General features: G+C 54.9%; 2 protein-coding genes across 2 annotated transcripts; one reads left to right on the plus strand and one right to left on the minus strand.

The window, feature by feature from the left end:
- Positions 1 to 2,647: 2,647 nt before the first annotated feature.
- ANAPC2 (anaphase promoting complex subunit 2) lies at positions 2,648 to 12,768 on the minus strand (the record flags this gene model as incomplete). Its single annotated transcript, XM_084272574.1, has 13 exons — positions 2,648 to 3,101; positions 3,825 to 4,060; positions 4,349 to 4,478; positions 4,978 to 5,181; positions 5,749 to 5,824; positions 6,724 to 6,865; positions 7,044 to 7,225; positions 7,308 to 7,425; positions 7,924 to 8,043; positions 8,188 to 8,362; positions 10,656 to 10,788; positions 11,295 to 11,917; positions 12,685 to 12,768. The coding sequence occupies 13 exons, from the start codon at positions 12,766 to 12,768 to the stop codon at positions 2,889 to 2,891; spliced, it is 2,436 nt and encodes an 811-aa protein (XP_084128700.1). The 3' UTR covers positions 2,648 to 2,888.
- A 59-nt stretch (positions 12,769 to 12,827) lies between these two features.
- On the plus strand, positions 12,828 to 15,425 carry LOC311198511 (microtubule nucleation factor SSNA1-like). The gene is made up of 3 exons (XM_084272474.1): positions 12,828 to 12,883; positions 12,958 to 13,157; positions 14,964 to 15,425. The coding sequence occupies exons 1-3, from the start codon at positions 12,832 to 12,834 to the stop codon at positions 15,090 to 15,092; spliced, it is 381 nt and encodes a 126-aa protein (XP_084128600.1). The 5' UTR covers positions 12,828 to 12,831; the 3' UTR covers positions 15,093 to 15,425.
- Positions 15,426 to 17,242: the final 1,817 nt, after the last annotated feature.

Here is a 17,242-nt window from a genome sequence, read left to right on the forward strand (position 1 = left end):
GGATGGTAGAGACATCCCCAGGTGTTTGTTGAAACTGGGGAGGGAACAGTCCCCGCTCTGAGCTGCTGGAGGAACAGCAAGAACAGACCCCACCCAGCCTGGGGTTAAACCAGCAGCAGATTTGTGCCCATGTCCCAGGCTCCAGCCCACACTGCACAGAGCAGCAACAAGGCCCATGCCATGTCCTCACCACCCTGGCTCCCCTCAGATGACAGCCCCAGGGTCAGAGGTGCTGCTTGTAGGCTCCCTGGAGAGGTTTCAGGCCAGGTATGTCTTTCAGTCCTGGCTCTTTGGGTGTGGGAGCTACTGCTGGATGTTTGGCATGTTTGAATGTGAAGACAGGTAGAGCCTATTAAAACACATAGGGAACTGTTAGGACGGTTCCCTGGACAAGGAAAGCCATAAATTGAGTGCCCTTATTAAATAAAGCTCAGATATGCAGCCCAAGAGTTGGAAATGACTGAAATGCCACATATAGATACCCTCCAAGGCTGACAAACACAGATGATATCTTGTCATAAATCAGTATCACACAGTACAAGAGAATTAGGAACCTGACTCCTCTTCCTGAGGTGATAAAACAGCTGGGCAGGGATTACATAAAGTGGGTGTGGGTTCACAAACCAAAGCCAAGTGAACAGACAAAACATCACTGTTACCATCACCACTTCAGATAACGTGATACACATTTTACCACAGCTTTTTAACACAACTGGGTCAGATCTTACCATTACCCCAACCCTTTGAGCCCCACGTGGGGCACCAAAAAGGACTGTGGTGGTTCAGCCCTGGACAGAGGGGCTGAGCTCCACAAGCTGCTCGCTCACTCACTCACCCACCCAGGAGGGATAGACAGAGCCTCTGGGGGCTGGGATAGGGACAGTTTACTGACAAAAATCACCGTGAATGTAGAACAATAGGGCCAGTTACACTCACACCCAGTGCTAACACAGAGTACCTTATTGAGCTGATGGTGACAGAGTGCTGCTCGACGGCAAGGACCGACCGACCGACCGACCGACCATCCTAATGCCCTGGCTGCACTCCGACTGTGCTGGAGGCAACAAACCTCGGCCCTTCCCCAACCAGCTGCTTTTATGGTGAAGTGGTGTCAGGTGGAAAACAGTCCAGGCTAACTCAGCTCACCTGGGCTAACTCAGCTCACCTGGGCTTGCTGCTTTGGGAGCTTAACTCTGGACAGGTCAGAACCAGGGCAATTGGGAATGGTTAGGATAGTTCTCTGGACAAGGAAAGCCTTGAGCCCCAGGGTCAGAGGGCTGCTTGTGGGCTCCATGGGGAGGTTTCAGGCCAGGTATGTCTTGTCATTCAGTCCTGGCTCCTTTGGTTTGGGAGCCCCACAATGGAGCCTGTGCCATCGAGCATGGATGTCCCTCTCTGCCTGCTGTGCTCTGGGTTAGCTGCTTGGCTTTCCTGGTGTCTCCCACCCTACACGTTCACAGTCCAAGGTTTACTTAGGTACTGGCAGAGCCCATACAGCACAAGGAAAATGTTCATCTTCACAACACCCCAACCAGCTCCTGGTGCCGTGTGGGAGCAAGGACACACGTGCTCATCCACAGAGGCAACTCTGGGAAGACACACGAAGGGGAGGCAAGTGCCAGGCCTCAGCGTGGCTGCACCAAGAATGCCCAGTGTGGGACTTCTGGGCCTTGAGGCACTGAAAGCCAAGGTTACATGTTAGATTGGGTAGTTTTCTATGTTCCACAGGTCTCTCACAGCTGGAGTGGAGCAGCACAGCCAGGGCTACAGGCTGCTCTGGTGCTGTAAGCGTGGTGCTTTGGTACCTCCCTTCCTGCTACCGCAGCACCCGCAGCCTGGGACAGAACACTCAGCAGAGGGGGAGGACTCCTCAGGCTGCAGGAACATGTTCTTTGCTGCACAAAAAGCATGTTTAGAGCAAAACCCAAATTTCCTCAGCACTCTCCCTCTGGTGAGCGAAACCCACCCAGAAAGCAGGACTGAGGAAACCCCAGATGCTACAGAGAGGAGACAGAATCCAATCCTGACACCCAGGTTGGGGCATGATGTTTCAGCAGCAGAGCTCAGGGGTTCTCCCAGCCCACTGCCAACTGAGCTCAGTGGTGCCAGGATATCTAAGCACCCCAGGACGATGCACCCCCAAGGGCAGCCACCACAGGGTCGGAAGGGAGATGTGTATTGGTGCCAAACTAACGTAATCCTACTGCTGCCTGGGCTGACCCTCCAGGACTGAAGAGCTTGTCCTGAAGAACTGCTACATCTTGTCCTTCTAAAAAGCATTCCTCATCCCACAAGAAAATCATTCCATGCAATTTAAGAGCCCCAAGCAAGCACAAGCAGACCCTGGAGTCTTGTTCCCACATAAGCCAGAGGAGACAGCACAAGCACTTGCTTTTGTGTCGGGTCTTGCTCACTGCAGCCAGCTGCACGTCACCGCTTCGGCAACACACAGAGACCCAGACAGCAACTGGAGCCAAGAGCCCCCTCCCAAACCCCCTTGGGGCTCCGGATGGAGACCCAGTGAAAGGGAGATGGCCCTGGCAGACTGGAGAGTTTCCTGCCTGCCCTTTCAGCGTGGGAAGGCTGATGCCAAGAGTGCTCCACTGAGAGAGAAGGAAAAAGGTTGGTGCCATCTGAAAAAGGAGACTGCTGGTTTTTATTAACAAGGGGAGTGTGGGAGGAAAAGCAGGATGGGGAGCAGGGCCAGCCCCAGAAATTGTGGGGTGCACTGCTGCTGAGCTGTCTCCGTGTGCAGGACAGCCTTCCCAGGACCAGGGAACAGCAGCCCCCAGAGCAGCCCCCCAGCAGGACGCAGGGCAGGGCAGCACTCGGGACCTGAGCACAGGCACGGAGCAGCCAGGCGGGGGCGAAGGAGGGACGCTCGCAGTCTAGTTGCAGTTCTTGGGCAGGCGATAGACCCCTCCGGAGTAGATGAGTTGCTGGTCCCGAACCTTCTTCTGGAGGAAACCCTGGAGCTCTTGTATATCAATTTCTGTAACCACTGGGCCCGTCATCACGAACATCTTCAGCATGCTGTGAATCCTCTCCAAGGACAGGCTCTCCAGGTTGGTCAGCATAGCCTGGATGTACGTCCAGAACAGCTGCAGAGGGGGACAGGCAACCAACAGTAAGTCACACTGACATCCACACCATGAAGAAAAGGGTTCTTTAGCACCCTGTGTCCCAGAAGCAAAGCAGGGTTGTGGCTGGCAGTGGCCACAGGGAATGTGCAGGAACAGCACCAGGTGCTGGGACTCACAGCCAGAGAGCAGGATTAGATGTGCAGTACGTGCCTGACCCTCAGTGGATAAACCCCAGTATGACAACTGCGTGTTGCACAGCAGCACCACACACAGCATGACACAGGGCAGGAAAAGACTGTGAGTGTCCAGGAACCACATCAGAGAGAAGGCAAAGGTCCAGCTGGGCTAGTGCTGGGTAAGCCTTTCTGGCAGTTTAAGTGCCCAAAAGCAGGGCTTGGGTGAACCCAAGCCAGCCAGGGCTGCTTTCACATGGAAATCATGGCTTGGGCTTTTTTCTTTCTTAAAACTGAAGAAACCACATTTAGAGACATCCAAAGGATGGCTGGGCTCAGCAGTCGGGTGCTTCTCTGGAGGGAAGGCTGTGATGCAGCCCCTACAGCAGTGAGCATTACTGCAGGGAGCTACTCCCCAAACCCCTCATGCTGGGCTCGCAGTGGGAAACACCAACCCAAAGTGCAAACTGAACCCCCCACCTCAGTCAGACCCCCCCAAAGCCAAAGGCACAGAGATGTTTGTGTCATCCCACCAGCTTCACAAGCAGCCAGACACACGGACAGGTACCTGCAGCTCTTCCTCTTTCTGGTCAGCCTGTGATGCCATGGCAGAGTCTCCTTCCTCATCGCTGTCTATCAGAACCACCTTCTCCACCTGGTCCTTCTGCTCCTCCTCAATCACGGTGAAGGTACCTTGGGGGTCTTCACGCAGGACACCCTGCTGCAGCCACAACGTCATCTTACGCTTCAGAGACGTCACGGGCACCTTGAGCACTTCACTCAGCTCTGTCAGTGTCCACGTACCTGCAGAGACCAAGGGTATCAAAGCAAAGCACAGGACTCCCACCCACCTCCCCTGCCAGGAGTTGCAGTGACTGATGCAACACAGGCTGGGTGCTGAGCTGTGAAGCTGTCTCTGAGGAGAGCTGGACACCTGGTTGAGCCCTGTGGTGGATCCAAGCCCATGAACCAGGCCTTGGTCCTGCTGCCAGAGCTCTTGGAGCCTACAGCCATCCAAGAAACGTGGCCTTCCCACCACCACAGGAAGCACACAGCCACGGGTGGCAACGCTGAGTCTGCCAGAGCACTCACTCTTGGTCTGGAAGTGCAGGATGATGGCAGCATGCACGGGAGAGACGGACAAGGAGAGGGTGCGATCTGCCAGCTCCACGTCCAAGCTCACCAGGCCCAGGTGGTACTTCCAGTTCAGAGTCCTCATGGCCTGAAAAAGGAGGAAGCAACCTCTCAGAGAAGACCTACTATCAGGAACCACTACATGCTGTGCAACAATGGACACCTCTGTACCACCAGGGACCTCTGCCAGATCCAAAAGCTGCTCCCCTCCTCACGAATCACCCAGTGCTGCCACCACCAACCGTCCCCTACCCCATCAGAGGAAACATCCTCCTCACCACATGCTATTGTCCAACCCTGGCCCAAGCCTGATGCCCCTCTCCTGCCTGACAGGCAGCGACCCTGCTCCCAGCAGGGTGAGCACAGCTTGAGGAAAGCCTGGCAGACCAACTGGGCCACTTGGGACAAGCTCCCACTGGAGAATAAATACTCACCTAAGGCAGGATTTCCTTGGAAGTGGAAAGGAAATGGAAAGGAACTAGCTATGGAAGTGTAAGGGATGTTCAAGGGGACTTTGCAAAGACCATGCTACAGAACAAAGCCTAAGCAGCATACACCTTTTTTAAGGAGGGCTTAGGTTGCCTCACCTTTAGTTTCTCATACTTCTTGGAATAGGCTTCCATGGCTTCCTTGACCTGCTCTGGAAGCTCTAACTTCTCCTCCTTCAGCGGTGGCCAGAACTCGCTCGACAGGATAACGGCGACGAGGCTGAACGGCGGCCTCTCCTCCTCTGGGAGCTTCTCCTCCTCATCACGAATGTTGGCGTTAATGCGCCGCGAGTCAGCCATGTCCTGGCAAAGGCAGAGGAACCTGAGGCAGCTCCTCTCTTCCAAGTCAGTGCTAACCCTTAGTAAAGGAGAAGCTTAAACAAGGTGACTGGCGTTGTCTCCCAGTGACGATGGGGCCATCAGAAAGGACACGACTGCAAAGTCTGCTACACGCCCAGAAACATGGCGGGGGGAGGGGTTGGTTGGGGAGGGGCTGACAGCTCAACACCACCTGGAGCCCCTCCAGACCTGTGCCCTTCCCACAGCGCTCCAAGGGAATGGAACTCCTGAGTCCTGACTGTAGAGGAGCTGGAAGAGCCCAGCTCTTCAATGCCAGAAGGTGGTACTGCAGGAAGGGTGGGAGAGACCACAGCTCCAGAGCAACCAGCCCCGAGCCCATAACCCAACCCACAGGGCTGAACAACCAGACACCATTTGGAAGGCGCTTGGGCCTGTCACAAATCAGCCCCCCAGCTGGGCCTTCAGGAACCCCACTTTCCTCAAAGACCCTTTCTGGGTGACTCCTCAAGTCCCTCCCCTTCCCCTATGAGCTCAAACACCCAGGACTTGAACTTAAAGGAGAAAAGTTACTTTTAACATGACTTCACAATAGTGCATCTGGGCTTCTCCAAAGCGCAGCTTCAGCAGCTCCACGTTGCGGATTTCCCTGAGGAGACAAACAACGGATCAGACCCAGGTCCCTCAGGCACCAGGCTGCTCCTCCCAGGAGGATCAGACCCAGGTCCCTCAGGCAGAGGAGCCTGGCCCCAGGCTGCTCCTCCCAGGAGGATCAGACCCAGGTCCCTCAGGCAGAGGAGCCTGGCACCAGGCTGCTCCTCCCAGGAAGCCCACAAGGCACATTATCTGAACAGGATGCCTCCCAGCATCTAAGTGAGGAACAGTTTCTTCTTCTGCAGGCCAGCAGCTTTCTGAAGACCCCCCATCCCTTTGGATGAGCAGGACACCTAGCTGCTCCCTCAATGATGCAGCACAGCCTCAGCATTTGGGGAGGCATCTGCCCATCCCAGACGTGGCTCACGCGAGCTGCATTTCACGGGAGGGAAAACCACTGCAACTGTCGAATCAAGAGACAGAGCTGGGCTGCAGCTGAGGTTGTGCAAACTGTGCAGAGGAGGTTCCATGCACAGTTCCTTCACTGGGAGGGTGGCTGAGCCCTGGGCCAGGCTGCCCAGAGAGGTTGTGGAGTCTCCTTCTCTGGAGACATTCAAACCCACGTGGATATGTTCCTGTCTGACATAACCTAGGTGATCCTGCTCTGGTAGGGGGTTGGACCAGATGATCTCCAGAGGTCCCTGCCACCCCCTAACAGTCTGTGATCCTGTGATTCCTGATGCTTAATCCCTCTTTCTTGCTTTGACACTTTCTGCTGACCCTAAGCAGCCTGTGCACGTTGTGAGAGCCACCAGAACACGTGGGATGGAGCTCAGAGGAGGTTGGGGTCTTCAGCTTCCCACATGCAGCCCTACTAGTGCAAGGCAAAGGCAGGATGGAGCGAGAAGTCTGAAGCACACCTTTCAGCTCTGGGCTTGGGCAGTCAGACCTCACCTCTCAGCGCTGTAGTTGAACTGATGTAGCAGCCGGTCAGCCAGAAGCGTGCGGTACTCGTTGATGAACAGGTCCTTGCTGCCATAGATGCTCACCAGCAGGCTGATGATGTCCGAGGACCGACGCTTGGAACTTGATTTTCCTAGTGAAATCCAGCAGACAACAGTGAGAGATTAATAGAGACCTGCCCTGACCCAGCTCAGCTCGAGGGACCTGCCCCGACCCAGCTCAGCTCGAGGGGATGAGCGGACGAGCTGCTCAAGGGTAGAGTCACCAGGGATAACAACAGCCTGCCAGGACTTCTGGTCTTGGCATCTAACCTGGATCTGCGTCAACCGGGTCAGGAACCCAGTCCCCTGGTTCTGAGATGTCATCATCACTCTCCTGGCCGTTCTCCAGGGTCACTGGGTCAGCTTTGGAGAGCTCATTAGCAAGATCACCAGAGCCCTCAGCATCCCCTGTGAGACCAGCCACGATCTGCCGCACCGTGTCCTCCCGAGTCCTGGCAACGGGCAAGAGACACAGCGAGTGACGGGAAGGGGAGGGAAAGGGGGACACATGAGCCTGCCCTGCAAGCCTCTCACCTCAGGTACTTCCTGATGGGCTCACAGGCGACCTCCAGGATAACCATAGAAGGGTCAAGCTCCCGCAAGGCCTTGATGGCTGAGATATACAGGGTGATGATGTCAGACGTGTTGACTCCTACAGCAGAGGGGCAGAGGGAGTCAGTCCCAGATCACAGACTAACAGCTCAGATGCAAGGCTCCAAGTCCTCAGTCTGACCTATGGAGTGGGAGATGAAGGGCTTGCTGCCCTACTGCCCCAGCTAATGGGAGATCAGATCCACATGTCAGAGAAACCAGTTCCAGCCGTGAGCACAGGCTCAGAGCCCACCAGAAACCAGCTGAGCCCAGATTTTGCCTTAGGAGCTCAGACCACACAGAGCAGAGGATCCAAGTTCAGCCTTTGCCCACCAAAGCTGAACTTGGATCCTCACCATCCTGCAAAAACGATGCAAGGGGCTGGGACATGACCAGCTCTTGCTGCCCACACACACTCCAACACAGTGAGCATGTGACGTGAACAGCCTGGTTGCCCCTCGCTCACCAAACATGGATTAAGACAGTGGCTCCCAGGAGACCCCCACCTGTGCCCAGGCTCCTTAAAATGCTACAACACGCTTGGGGATGTAAAACCCACCAGGATGCAGAAGTCGCATTTCCAGAGCACTTTTCAGGGAGCTGAGAAGCTGCTGCCTCTGGTTAGTCCTTTCCAGGCAGAACTTGAGGTCCTCCACAGCAGGCTTCGAGTCCGGGAAATCTACAAACCAAGCAGTGACCAGACCCAGTGCTGTGCTGTGTGGGAAGGCAGCAGACAGCGTGGCACCTCTGGAGATGGAGCCAGACCTACCCCTCATCCAGCCCAAGTCCAGGAGTGAAGGAGCACTGAATGGGTCCCACCTACCTCGAATGATGCTGAAGAGCTCTTCGATGCGCATGCTGGCGTAGATGCGGTAGAAGAACCTTTGGACGTGGCACCGCCAGCGCTTCAGGGTGCTGCTGGCTTCTGGGGAGGAGCGTGCCAAGGGGCCATCTTGCAGAAACACCCTGCTGAGCCAGCCAATCACCTTCTCAATCCACTGCAGAAGGAGAGGGAGGGAACAGAGATGGTGACCAGAGGTGGACTCACAACCACGTCCCATCACCAGGCAGCCACCCAGAAATGAGCAGGTAGTCAAGGACAGCATTACCTCCAGCTGCTCTCCAAAGGCACCCTGGCCTGGGTTATATATACCCAGGGGATGTCTAGCCAAAAGAGTATGAGCTCTAACCAAAGATACAGGGTACAGACTATGCCGATGTGTAAGAGGAGTGACTGAGCACTGTGCACAGGGTATGGTCAAAAGCTCACAGGCTATCCTATCCTTGCAGAATTCCACTCCTTTCCAAACTTGCAGAATTATTCCCTTTAGGGGAGTATCAGCAAACTGCCCATCACATCAGCCTCAGCACAGAATTTCTGAGTCCCAAGACCAATGAAGAGCAAGGAGGCCATCCCAAGGACTCACAGACTTACTCTTACCCCCCAAACTCAGGCACTTGAAACCAAGCCCTCCAATACCAGTCCAGCTGCTGAGTAACAAAGTAAAGACCCCCTGAACAGAGAGCATCCCCAGGGTGTTGGTTTATATTTGAGATTTAGTTTCCTACAAAAAAATGTGTAATGGCAAACTTTGCACTCAACTGCAGCGCCCAGATGGTGAGAGAAATGCTTTTTAATGGGTTTACTATTCCTGTGAGCTGTGGGTGTGCAGCACTGCCTGGGATGGGATCTGCTGGTAACAGCCTGCAAGCATTACTCCTTTCTGACAGCTGGATTTGGACACCCTCAAACAAAACTGCTCTGATGATGGTAATTTTTAATGATTGACTCGACTGAGGGAACACTGAGGGAACTCACAAGTTCTGCTGATTACCAGGAGGGATGAAGCTGAGCACTACAGAGCACCTCGGCACGGCTCTGGGCAGAAGGCTGGGAAGCTGCTAAGGAATTCCCCTGTGGAGCTGAAGGGTGGGACTGCAACTTTGGGGCTGTAGCTGTGGAGAGATCCCAAACCTGCCTGGACGCACCCTGTGCAGCCTGCCTGAGTGATCCTGCTCTAGCAGGAGGGGATGAGATGATCTCCAGAGATGCCACCAACCCCGGCCAGTCTGCGATCCTGTGACAACTGATGTGAAGCAACCCAGCTGTGAGGAGCACAGCTGCCACCAAACCAGCCCATTTCCCCACGGGTTTATCTCCAAGCACTCCTGCTACAGCCTGATTAGCGACTGATGCTCCAGACTGCTGCTGTGGCTGAAAGGGGGGGTTGCTGTCAGCACTCAGACTTGCAGCAAGCTGCTTCCCAGCTTTCTATTCTACCTTTAGCTTGCCAGGCTCATCCTTTGCTTTTTGGGTTTCTTAACTATCTTCCCAATTTGGATACAACTTCTGCTTTGGGTTAAGTTATCCCCTCCTAATTCTGATGTGCTCCACTACTCTGTGGCCAAACACACTGGCCTTTCTGAAGAGGTGGGAGCAAGGAGACCTTCTGCCATGTCTGACCCATGGAATGTGGTCGCATTTTTCTTCTGGTGCCCTTGAAATGTCCTTAAACAATCTCCAGGTCATTCCTGCTAGGCCCAACAAAGAAAGTGTTGCACAGCAACTAAAGGGGAGTAAATATAAAATCCCTGCTGATGTTTGCAGGCAACAAAACCGGCCAGCATGGCAAACAGCAAGGAAACTAGGGCAACCCTAAGGAGCAGTTTGGTTTGCATGGCAACCCGACTTCACGCATTGTTCTTCAACACAGGCAACAGCATGCATCAAGGAACAAAGAGTGCAGAGCCAGGACTGTATCCCAGAAAAGCCATAACCCCAAGAAGAATGTTATTTTAAGGTCATACTTGATAAACAGCCCAACACAAACTTGGTTTAAGGTGCAAGGAAGGATTTTAATTCTGAATGTGGCCCACCAGCGAGCTCAGTACCAGAGTCTCACCTCCCATCTTTGCTCCCTGTTTTTAAAGCGCTGAAAAATTGGAAGGAAGAAAGAAAACAGGCACACAAATTGTGAGCCCACGTGTGGGGAGAGAGGGAGGGGTCTCGGCAGGTTAGGTGGCACCTCACATTCTTGTGGTGTGTAAAACAGAACCACAGAACTTCCCTCAACACTACAGACATGGGCAGGTGAGACACAGTGGCCTGCTGCACGTAGGGCAGCGCAAACCTTCCCCTCCAGCATAAATCAACACAGGGAGTTTTAACCACCTCTGCTGCAGTGGGAGTCCCAGCCCAGGACCTGCTGTTAGCCTGAGCGGGCAGCACAGCAACAGGCGCAGCTGCACACCCCCAAAGGCAGGGCCCTCGCTGCCCCACGCCGGCCTTACCTCCTGGAACTCATTGAGGAAGGAGTGCTCGTACTCCCCCCTGCACCTCTGCTCCATCCTCTCCTCTATCATCTTGTGCAGGATGGTGGTGACGGCGTCGGCGCTCACTCTCTCCAGCAAATTCAGCCGGCGGCTACAGACAGGGACAGTGACCCAGTTCAGAGTGCACAGAAGTGAGGTACAGCCACGTCATGTCTAACTGCCTGCAGGCTCCTGCCTACCTGCACTGTCCCCAAGGCGCAGGGCGAGCTCTCAGTTTAAAGGTGCTGACAGCCACACAGATGCTCTACATCTTTAACACGTGACACTGCTGCTATCCCATCTTCCTTCAAAACACTGTTTTCTAGCCACTGAATGCTTTTTCATTTAGAAGTTTGCCTCTTTGTGAGCAGAAGGCCTCACAGCAAGAGGAAGACATTCTTATATCCAGGGAGAGGCACTTTCTGGCTAAAAATCTGCTCTACTCCAACCACAGGCCGCCAACCAGCTGCAGAAACCCTGCACCGAGTTCTCTACCATGACACAGCCTGACCTCACACCTAACTCCTGTTTTCAGCTACCAAGAAAACCAGCCACTCCTCCCCACCCAGACCATCTCTTGCCCCAAGTGACAGCCACCACCCACTGTAACCTACGTACAGAATGTCATTGAGCTGCTGGAACTGCTCCATGGCTTTGGGGCACCAGCACTGCTCTCTCTTGCTGCTGCAGCCTGCGCACAGCGGGCTCTCTCCTCCGCCCTCCTCCGTATCACTCTCCTGCTCGGTCTCACTCATGCTGCTCTCACACTCGTTTGTTCCATCCTCTCCTTTCTTCCACTGCCGCATGTATATCCTGAAAGTGCGGCTGTAGAACTGCTGGATCATTTCCTGGAAGGATTTGGTAGTGGAGAAGAAAAGGATGGCTTTGAACATGGTGTAGACCTTCTCTTGCAGCATCTGAGCACCGGTGCCCAGGAGCAAGCCCGCCTTGGTCCACCTCTCCAGAAGTTCCAGGCTGTTCAGGTAGGGGTCCAGGCGGCACTTGAGAAGACAAAAGGCATCCAGAAGGAGCGCGGAGCACTGGGGCTCCTCAGCTGTGTTTTCATACTGGAGGATGCAGTTCCAGAACTCGGGAGCTATATTTGCCTGCAGGTCTGTCTGCAGCACCTCGATGAACCACTCCTCCACGATCGAGTGCAAGTCGTAGCACCGCAGCACATCCAGGGCTGCCCGCAGGTCGTCATCCTTCAGCGGCCCCACAGGTTCAGACCTCGGTGCTGCCTGAGAAAGAGGGGACACCAAGTTAAGCACACGTAGACTTCTCTAGGAGGGTCTGCAGAGGACACGGCTCATCTTGAAGAGCGGGGACCAAACGCACAGGGACTCTGCTGATCCTGTTCCTCCGTGGAGGCCGGCTGGGGTATCAGCCCACTGCAGGAAGCCCCACGCCCACCTCCCAGGGCAAACACCCAAACGCCGTCCATTGCCGTCCCTGTCAGCAGTTGCTACGGGGCTCACAGGCTGGCAGGGACCCTTCGAGCTCCCCTCGGGTCCCCAAGAAGCCGGGCTCCGGGATGAAACCGTCCCTGGGGAACATCAGCTCCCTCGGGGAATGAGCCCGGAGCAGAGCAGCAGCACGCACGGGGAAACAACACATCGTTTGGCACGCAGGTGTGACGGGGAAGAGGGGCATGGCCGGACCCCCCCGGCCCCTCCCTGGCACCCCCCGAGGGAACGCGAGCCGCCGCACGGCCGATCCCCCCTTCCCCTCTTCCCAAAGCCGGCGGCTCCGGCCGTTCCTCCCCCGCCCCCAGCAGCCCCCACCCGCCCCGCAGCAGCGCCGAAAACAGGCCCCAGGACAGAAGGGAACCGGCCAGGCCGGGGGACGAGGTGCGGCCACCGCGGGGCCAGAGGCCGCCTGGTCGGGGCCCGACGGGACACCGAAGGCGGCGGCGCGTCCTGCCCTGGGCCCGGCCCAGCCTTCCCCAGCCCCGCCGGCCCAGCGCCCCCGCAGCCCCCCGCCTCCCGGCCCGGCCGGCCCCGCTCACCAGCCCCAGGGCGGCGGGCGGCACCAGGGCGGTGCTGAGCGTGTGCCAGGCGGCCGAGAGCCCCGCGCCCGCCGGCGGCTCCATGCGGGCCGCGCCGCAGGAAGGGGCGGAGCGCGGCGGGACGTTGGGCAGGGCCCGGCCGGGGCGATGAGCGGGTCGGGGACAGCTCTGCGGGCGTACAACGAGGAGCTGCGGGAGGGTGAGCGGGGCCAGGGCCGGCGGCGGGGCTCAGAGCGGGGCTCGGGCTGGGGCTCACGGGTCCGTGCCGCGCAGGGCTGGCGGAGCTGCGCGCCCGGCGGGAGGAGCTGAGCGGCCGGATCCGGGAGGAGGAGGCGGAGCGGAGCCGGCTGCAGCGCCGGATCTGGGAGCTGACCGAGCAGCTGGCCGGCACCAACGAGAGCCTGGCGCGGCTCCTGGTCACCCGCAGCGAGATGGACAAGACCATCGCCGAGACCGAGGCGGCCTACGGCAAGGTACCCCCCTGCCCGGGGCTCCGCCACCCGCCGCCGCCCGGGGCCGGGCGGGACGGAGCTGCCGGCACACGCCGTGCCCCGCGGCGGGGCTGGGCGGGCTGGGGGAAGCGAAGCCGGGCGGTGCCGGAGCGCCTCAGCCCGCCCTCGGCTGCCCGGCCACGTCCCTGCGCCGCTCCCGGGGCCCAGCGGGCTGCGGGTCCCGCCCGGCTCGGGGACAGGGAAAGGTAAAGCGGATCGTCACGAAACACCGAAGCGGCCCTTGGAACGGGCCCCTGAGACAACCAACCGACCAGAAGAAGCCAAACAAGCAGCCAAAAACCTTTTCCCGTCTCTCTGTGGGAGGAAAAGGAGAGCAGACACGACACTGCCCCAGCAGAGCGGGGCTGCAGCGGGTCGCAGCTGCCAGGACAGAGCTGTGGGCACCCCGGGCACTGGGTTTGCTCAGCCTTTAATGCAGAAACAAAGAGGAGACACGTTGGACCAGTCAAGGGGTGTGCAGGGGGAAGGAGGCAAAGTGCTGGGGCGGTGCCTGGGATGGCACTGAGCCTTCACCTTTCCAGGCAGGGGCTGCTAGGTCCAGCAGGTAGCAGCTGTTAAAAATAAAGCTCCTTGCTGTCCCTCTTTCAGATAGCAGCTCGTTGGCAGCAAGGACAGCACTTCTTCCCCTAGTAGCTGCTGAACATTCTCCATTTCCCATGTGGTTTTTGAACGTGATCAGCTGCTCTGGGTCAGATCCTCTCCATCTCCCAGGGCCGGTACTTCCCCTGACAGTATTATTTTTCAGATGAGGCCAGAGCTGTTTTCTCAGCCACCTCAGGAGCTGATGGGTTGGGGTGAAGGGGAGGGCAACTCACATAAAAATTTCACAGCTTAAAAACCCCCAAGCCACACAAACAGCCCCTTTAAAAAGCAACCTTACCTGAGGTACAAATCACAGTCCCCCAGCCTGCAAATGGATTCATGTTTATTGAAATGAAAAGACAGTCACAGCAGGTGGAAGTGGAGGTGGTTTGAAGAGGGAACACAGACATCCTGTGACAGAAAACACTAACAAAATACCTTTCCTGTGGATGTGCATCTCCTGTCTGTGACCAGACTTCTTGCCTTCTCCCAGTGGCAGGACTCCATCTCCATCCACAGACACGATGGAAAGATCCCACTGACATGTTCTACTGGTGTCTCATCTGCACACTTACCTTTATCCCTGAACACTTGGGGATTTCCACAGGTTCAGAGCAATGTAAACCAACTTGGGGACTACAACCCTACTATCACATTTTCTTACAGTTATCCACCATGCTAAAACTTTAAATGGTGAGATGGACAGGCAAGATCTCCTAAACCTGTTGCAAGTTTAGTAAGTGGGGTGTTAGTGGATATATAAGCTAAAAAAAGAAAAAATTAATAAAGAGAGAGAATTAATCTGACTTAACATCATCAGCCTAGTTAGTCTTTGAGGAAGAAACCAAAGTGGGCAGGTTTAACAGTGGAAGACAGGTGAAGCTGGGTCAGCTGAGCACAATTTAATCCCAATCTAAAAGCCCTGGTATCACATCTCCCTTACTAACAAAGGGAAGTTCACTCCAGAGCCTGCCCAGGAAGGTCTCTGCTCCAACACAGGTGAATCCCTTAAGGCATCATATTCAGAATGCAGACAGGAACCAGAGAAATTCCTCCACAGGTATTCCTGCAGTGAGACAGGACGATGCATCGCTGCCAATTAGATATTGCAAGGGCTGGATCAGAAGTCAAAGGGAACTCAGAAACAGTCCATGTAAAAGTAAGGCATTTTTATTTCTTTCCCAGATTCTGGAGAGTTCTCAGACATTGCTAGATGTCCTGAAGAAAGAAATTGGGAATGCTGGTAAAGCCAGTGAGCCACAAAGCACTTCCAAAGAAAAACAAAAACAAGGTCGTGGACAAAAGCATTCCTAAACTTGTTCTTCAACCTGCAGAGGCCTGTCCTGGGACAGCCACTGTGCTGGTACAAGGATGCTACATTTAATAAAAGCCTTTGTTTTGCACAAGTAAATTTTCCTTTCAGCTGCACTTTGGTATGACTTAGAGATCTATAGGTAATGCTCACTAGAGAGCAAGGGAGGCATCCTACACAAAATGTTACCCTTTGAGCACAGTGATACTGAAGCACAGCCCAGGAGGTGACCCACCAGCTAACACCCCTCCCCTCCAAACAGCAGTTATCTTGCTCTGCCACAGATGAGCAAAGAGCTGGGCTGGTGCAGCCAGGGATCAGGCTACAAAGCTGGGAAGTGCAAAGGCAGCGCTGGGCAAGGTGCAAGTCAGATACTTGGTGGAGTGGGCAAACTGGAAGGAGTTGAGAAGCCAGCAGCACCCCAGGGCTCCAGCACTCCTGTTGAGCAGCACCCTGTGGCCCCTGCAGCTCTGCTGAGCCAGGCCTGCTCAGAGACAGGGCAGGCACAGAGCTCCTGCACCCAGCACAGCACACAGAGCACCAGCTGGCTGAAGGCAGCAGAACAGGCTGCAGGAGAGTGTTGGCTTTAGCATCCCTCCCATAGCAGGGAAGAGCTGGGACTAATTCAGACACCTTGTCCCTAACTTTAATTACAAGCAGCTTTTGCTTTACCACCTGCAGGGTTTTTAAGTTACAAAGCCAGAGCTGCCTTAAATTGGCCTGAGCTTTTCCACTGCACAAGATGCTCACTGGGACCTTCTCTGTAAGAAAAGCTGTGCATAGCCTTTTCTTCAGACAGTCCCCCACGTCCTTCAGCTGTGTGTGGAGCTATTGCCTGTGGGCACTGCTCAGTGTTCAACTCCACATCACCTGGTAACTTACTCAGCCCTTAAATCTAGCAGGCACCAGCAACCCTTTTCCCCATTCTACCTGTCTCAGCACCTTGTCCTGATGGATTTCACTAAGGAGAGGCCATAGCACATGGGATTCACTGCTCTTCTCCCTGCACTTGCATCAGCCACAGGCAGATGTGCTGCCAGCCACACACTGCTCCCAGGAGCTCAGCTCCAGTTAGCCTGGAAAGGACAAGGCCTAGGAGTGCAAGGAGGTGGAAAAACTTCCTTTGTGGTCCCTCCAGCTGACATCTAACAAGCAGTTGAGTGTTTTGGTTTGGGGTTTTTTTGCATTCTCTTCCCAGAAATACTTAGGCACCCAGGGCAGGAGAGAACAGCTGTGTATGTCCCAACATTTAGTCCTGATCATATTTTTCAGCAGAACAACGTTCCTGCTGCTACACTATACACCAAGTACAAGGTGTGCAGAGCATTTTCAGTTGAGAGACCAATGTCAGCTTGACTAGATGTTGATTATCTATATATAACAGAGAAACCAAGCAAAGTATCAAATTTAATTAACAATTCCAGCCTGTTCCTTTGGATAGAGCCACATGCTGGGGTACCACTCACAAAGCCCAAGGAGGCTGTTATCTATTCCAACTGCATCTCTTTTAATCCCAGAAGTACAAATCACATTAGCAGCAACGTTCCATCTTTTCCAGAGTGCAATTTTGACCCTGAGTTTACAGTAGTAGAAAACTTAAATGGAAGAGTCTAGAAGATTCCTTTGCATATTGGCTGCATTAAACAATTACAATAGAACTATAAAAATCCTACAAAAAAAAAATATTCCCATATTCCTTGTTCAAGTTCTGCAGGAGAAAGGAGTGAAGTGGCCCCCCTGTGCTTTGCATTGGAGGAGCAGAGCGAGCGTGGCAGGAAGGATGCCTCCCTGCCAACCAAGTCAGAGAAGTCTTGGGCCTGGCCCTGTTAGGTACTCAAAGAAAGCAACAAGAGGAACTGGCAAACTGAAGGGGGTATTAGAGACTGGGTGCCAGCATGGGGTATGGACAGAGGAAACTATGGCCAATGGTTGGGAATCTTCAAGAGGCTCAAGCCAGTCTGGACACGGCTTTACAGATCAGTGCAAAAATGACACCTAAAGCTAAAGGCATTTATTCCCCTTCCCATCCCTCCCATGGTGTGTTCTGCTTCCTTCACAAAAACGTAACTGGCACATTAATTCCATGATGGTTCAGTGAAACCAGACCCAGAAACATGCCCAGAATATGCCAGGAACCATCAATGGTTTTCCA

The sequence above is a fragment of the Gallinula chloropus genome (genome assembly GCF_964237585.1).
Source record: "Gallinula chloropus genome assembly, chromosome: 18".
Taxonomy (NCBI): domain Eukaryota; kingdom Metazoa; phylum Chordata; class Aves; order Gruiformes; family Rallidae; genus Gallinula; species Gallinula chloropus.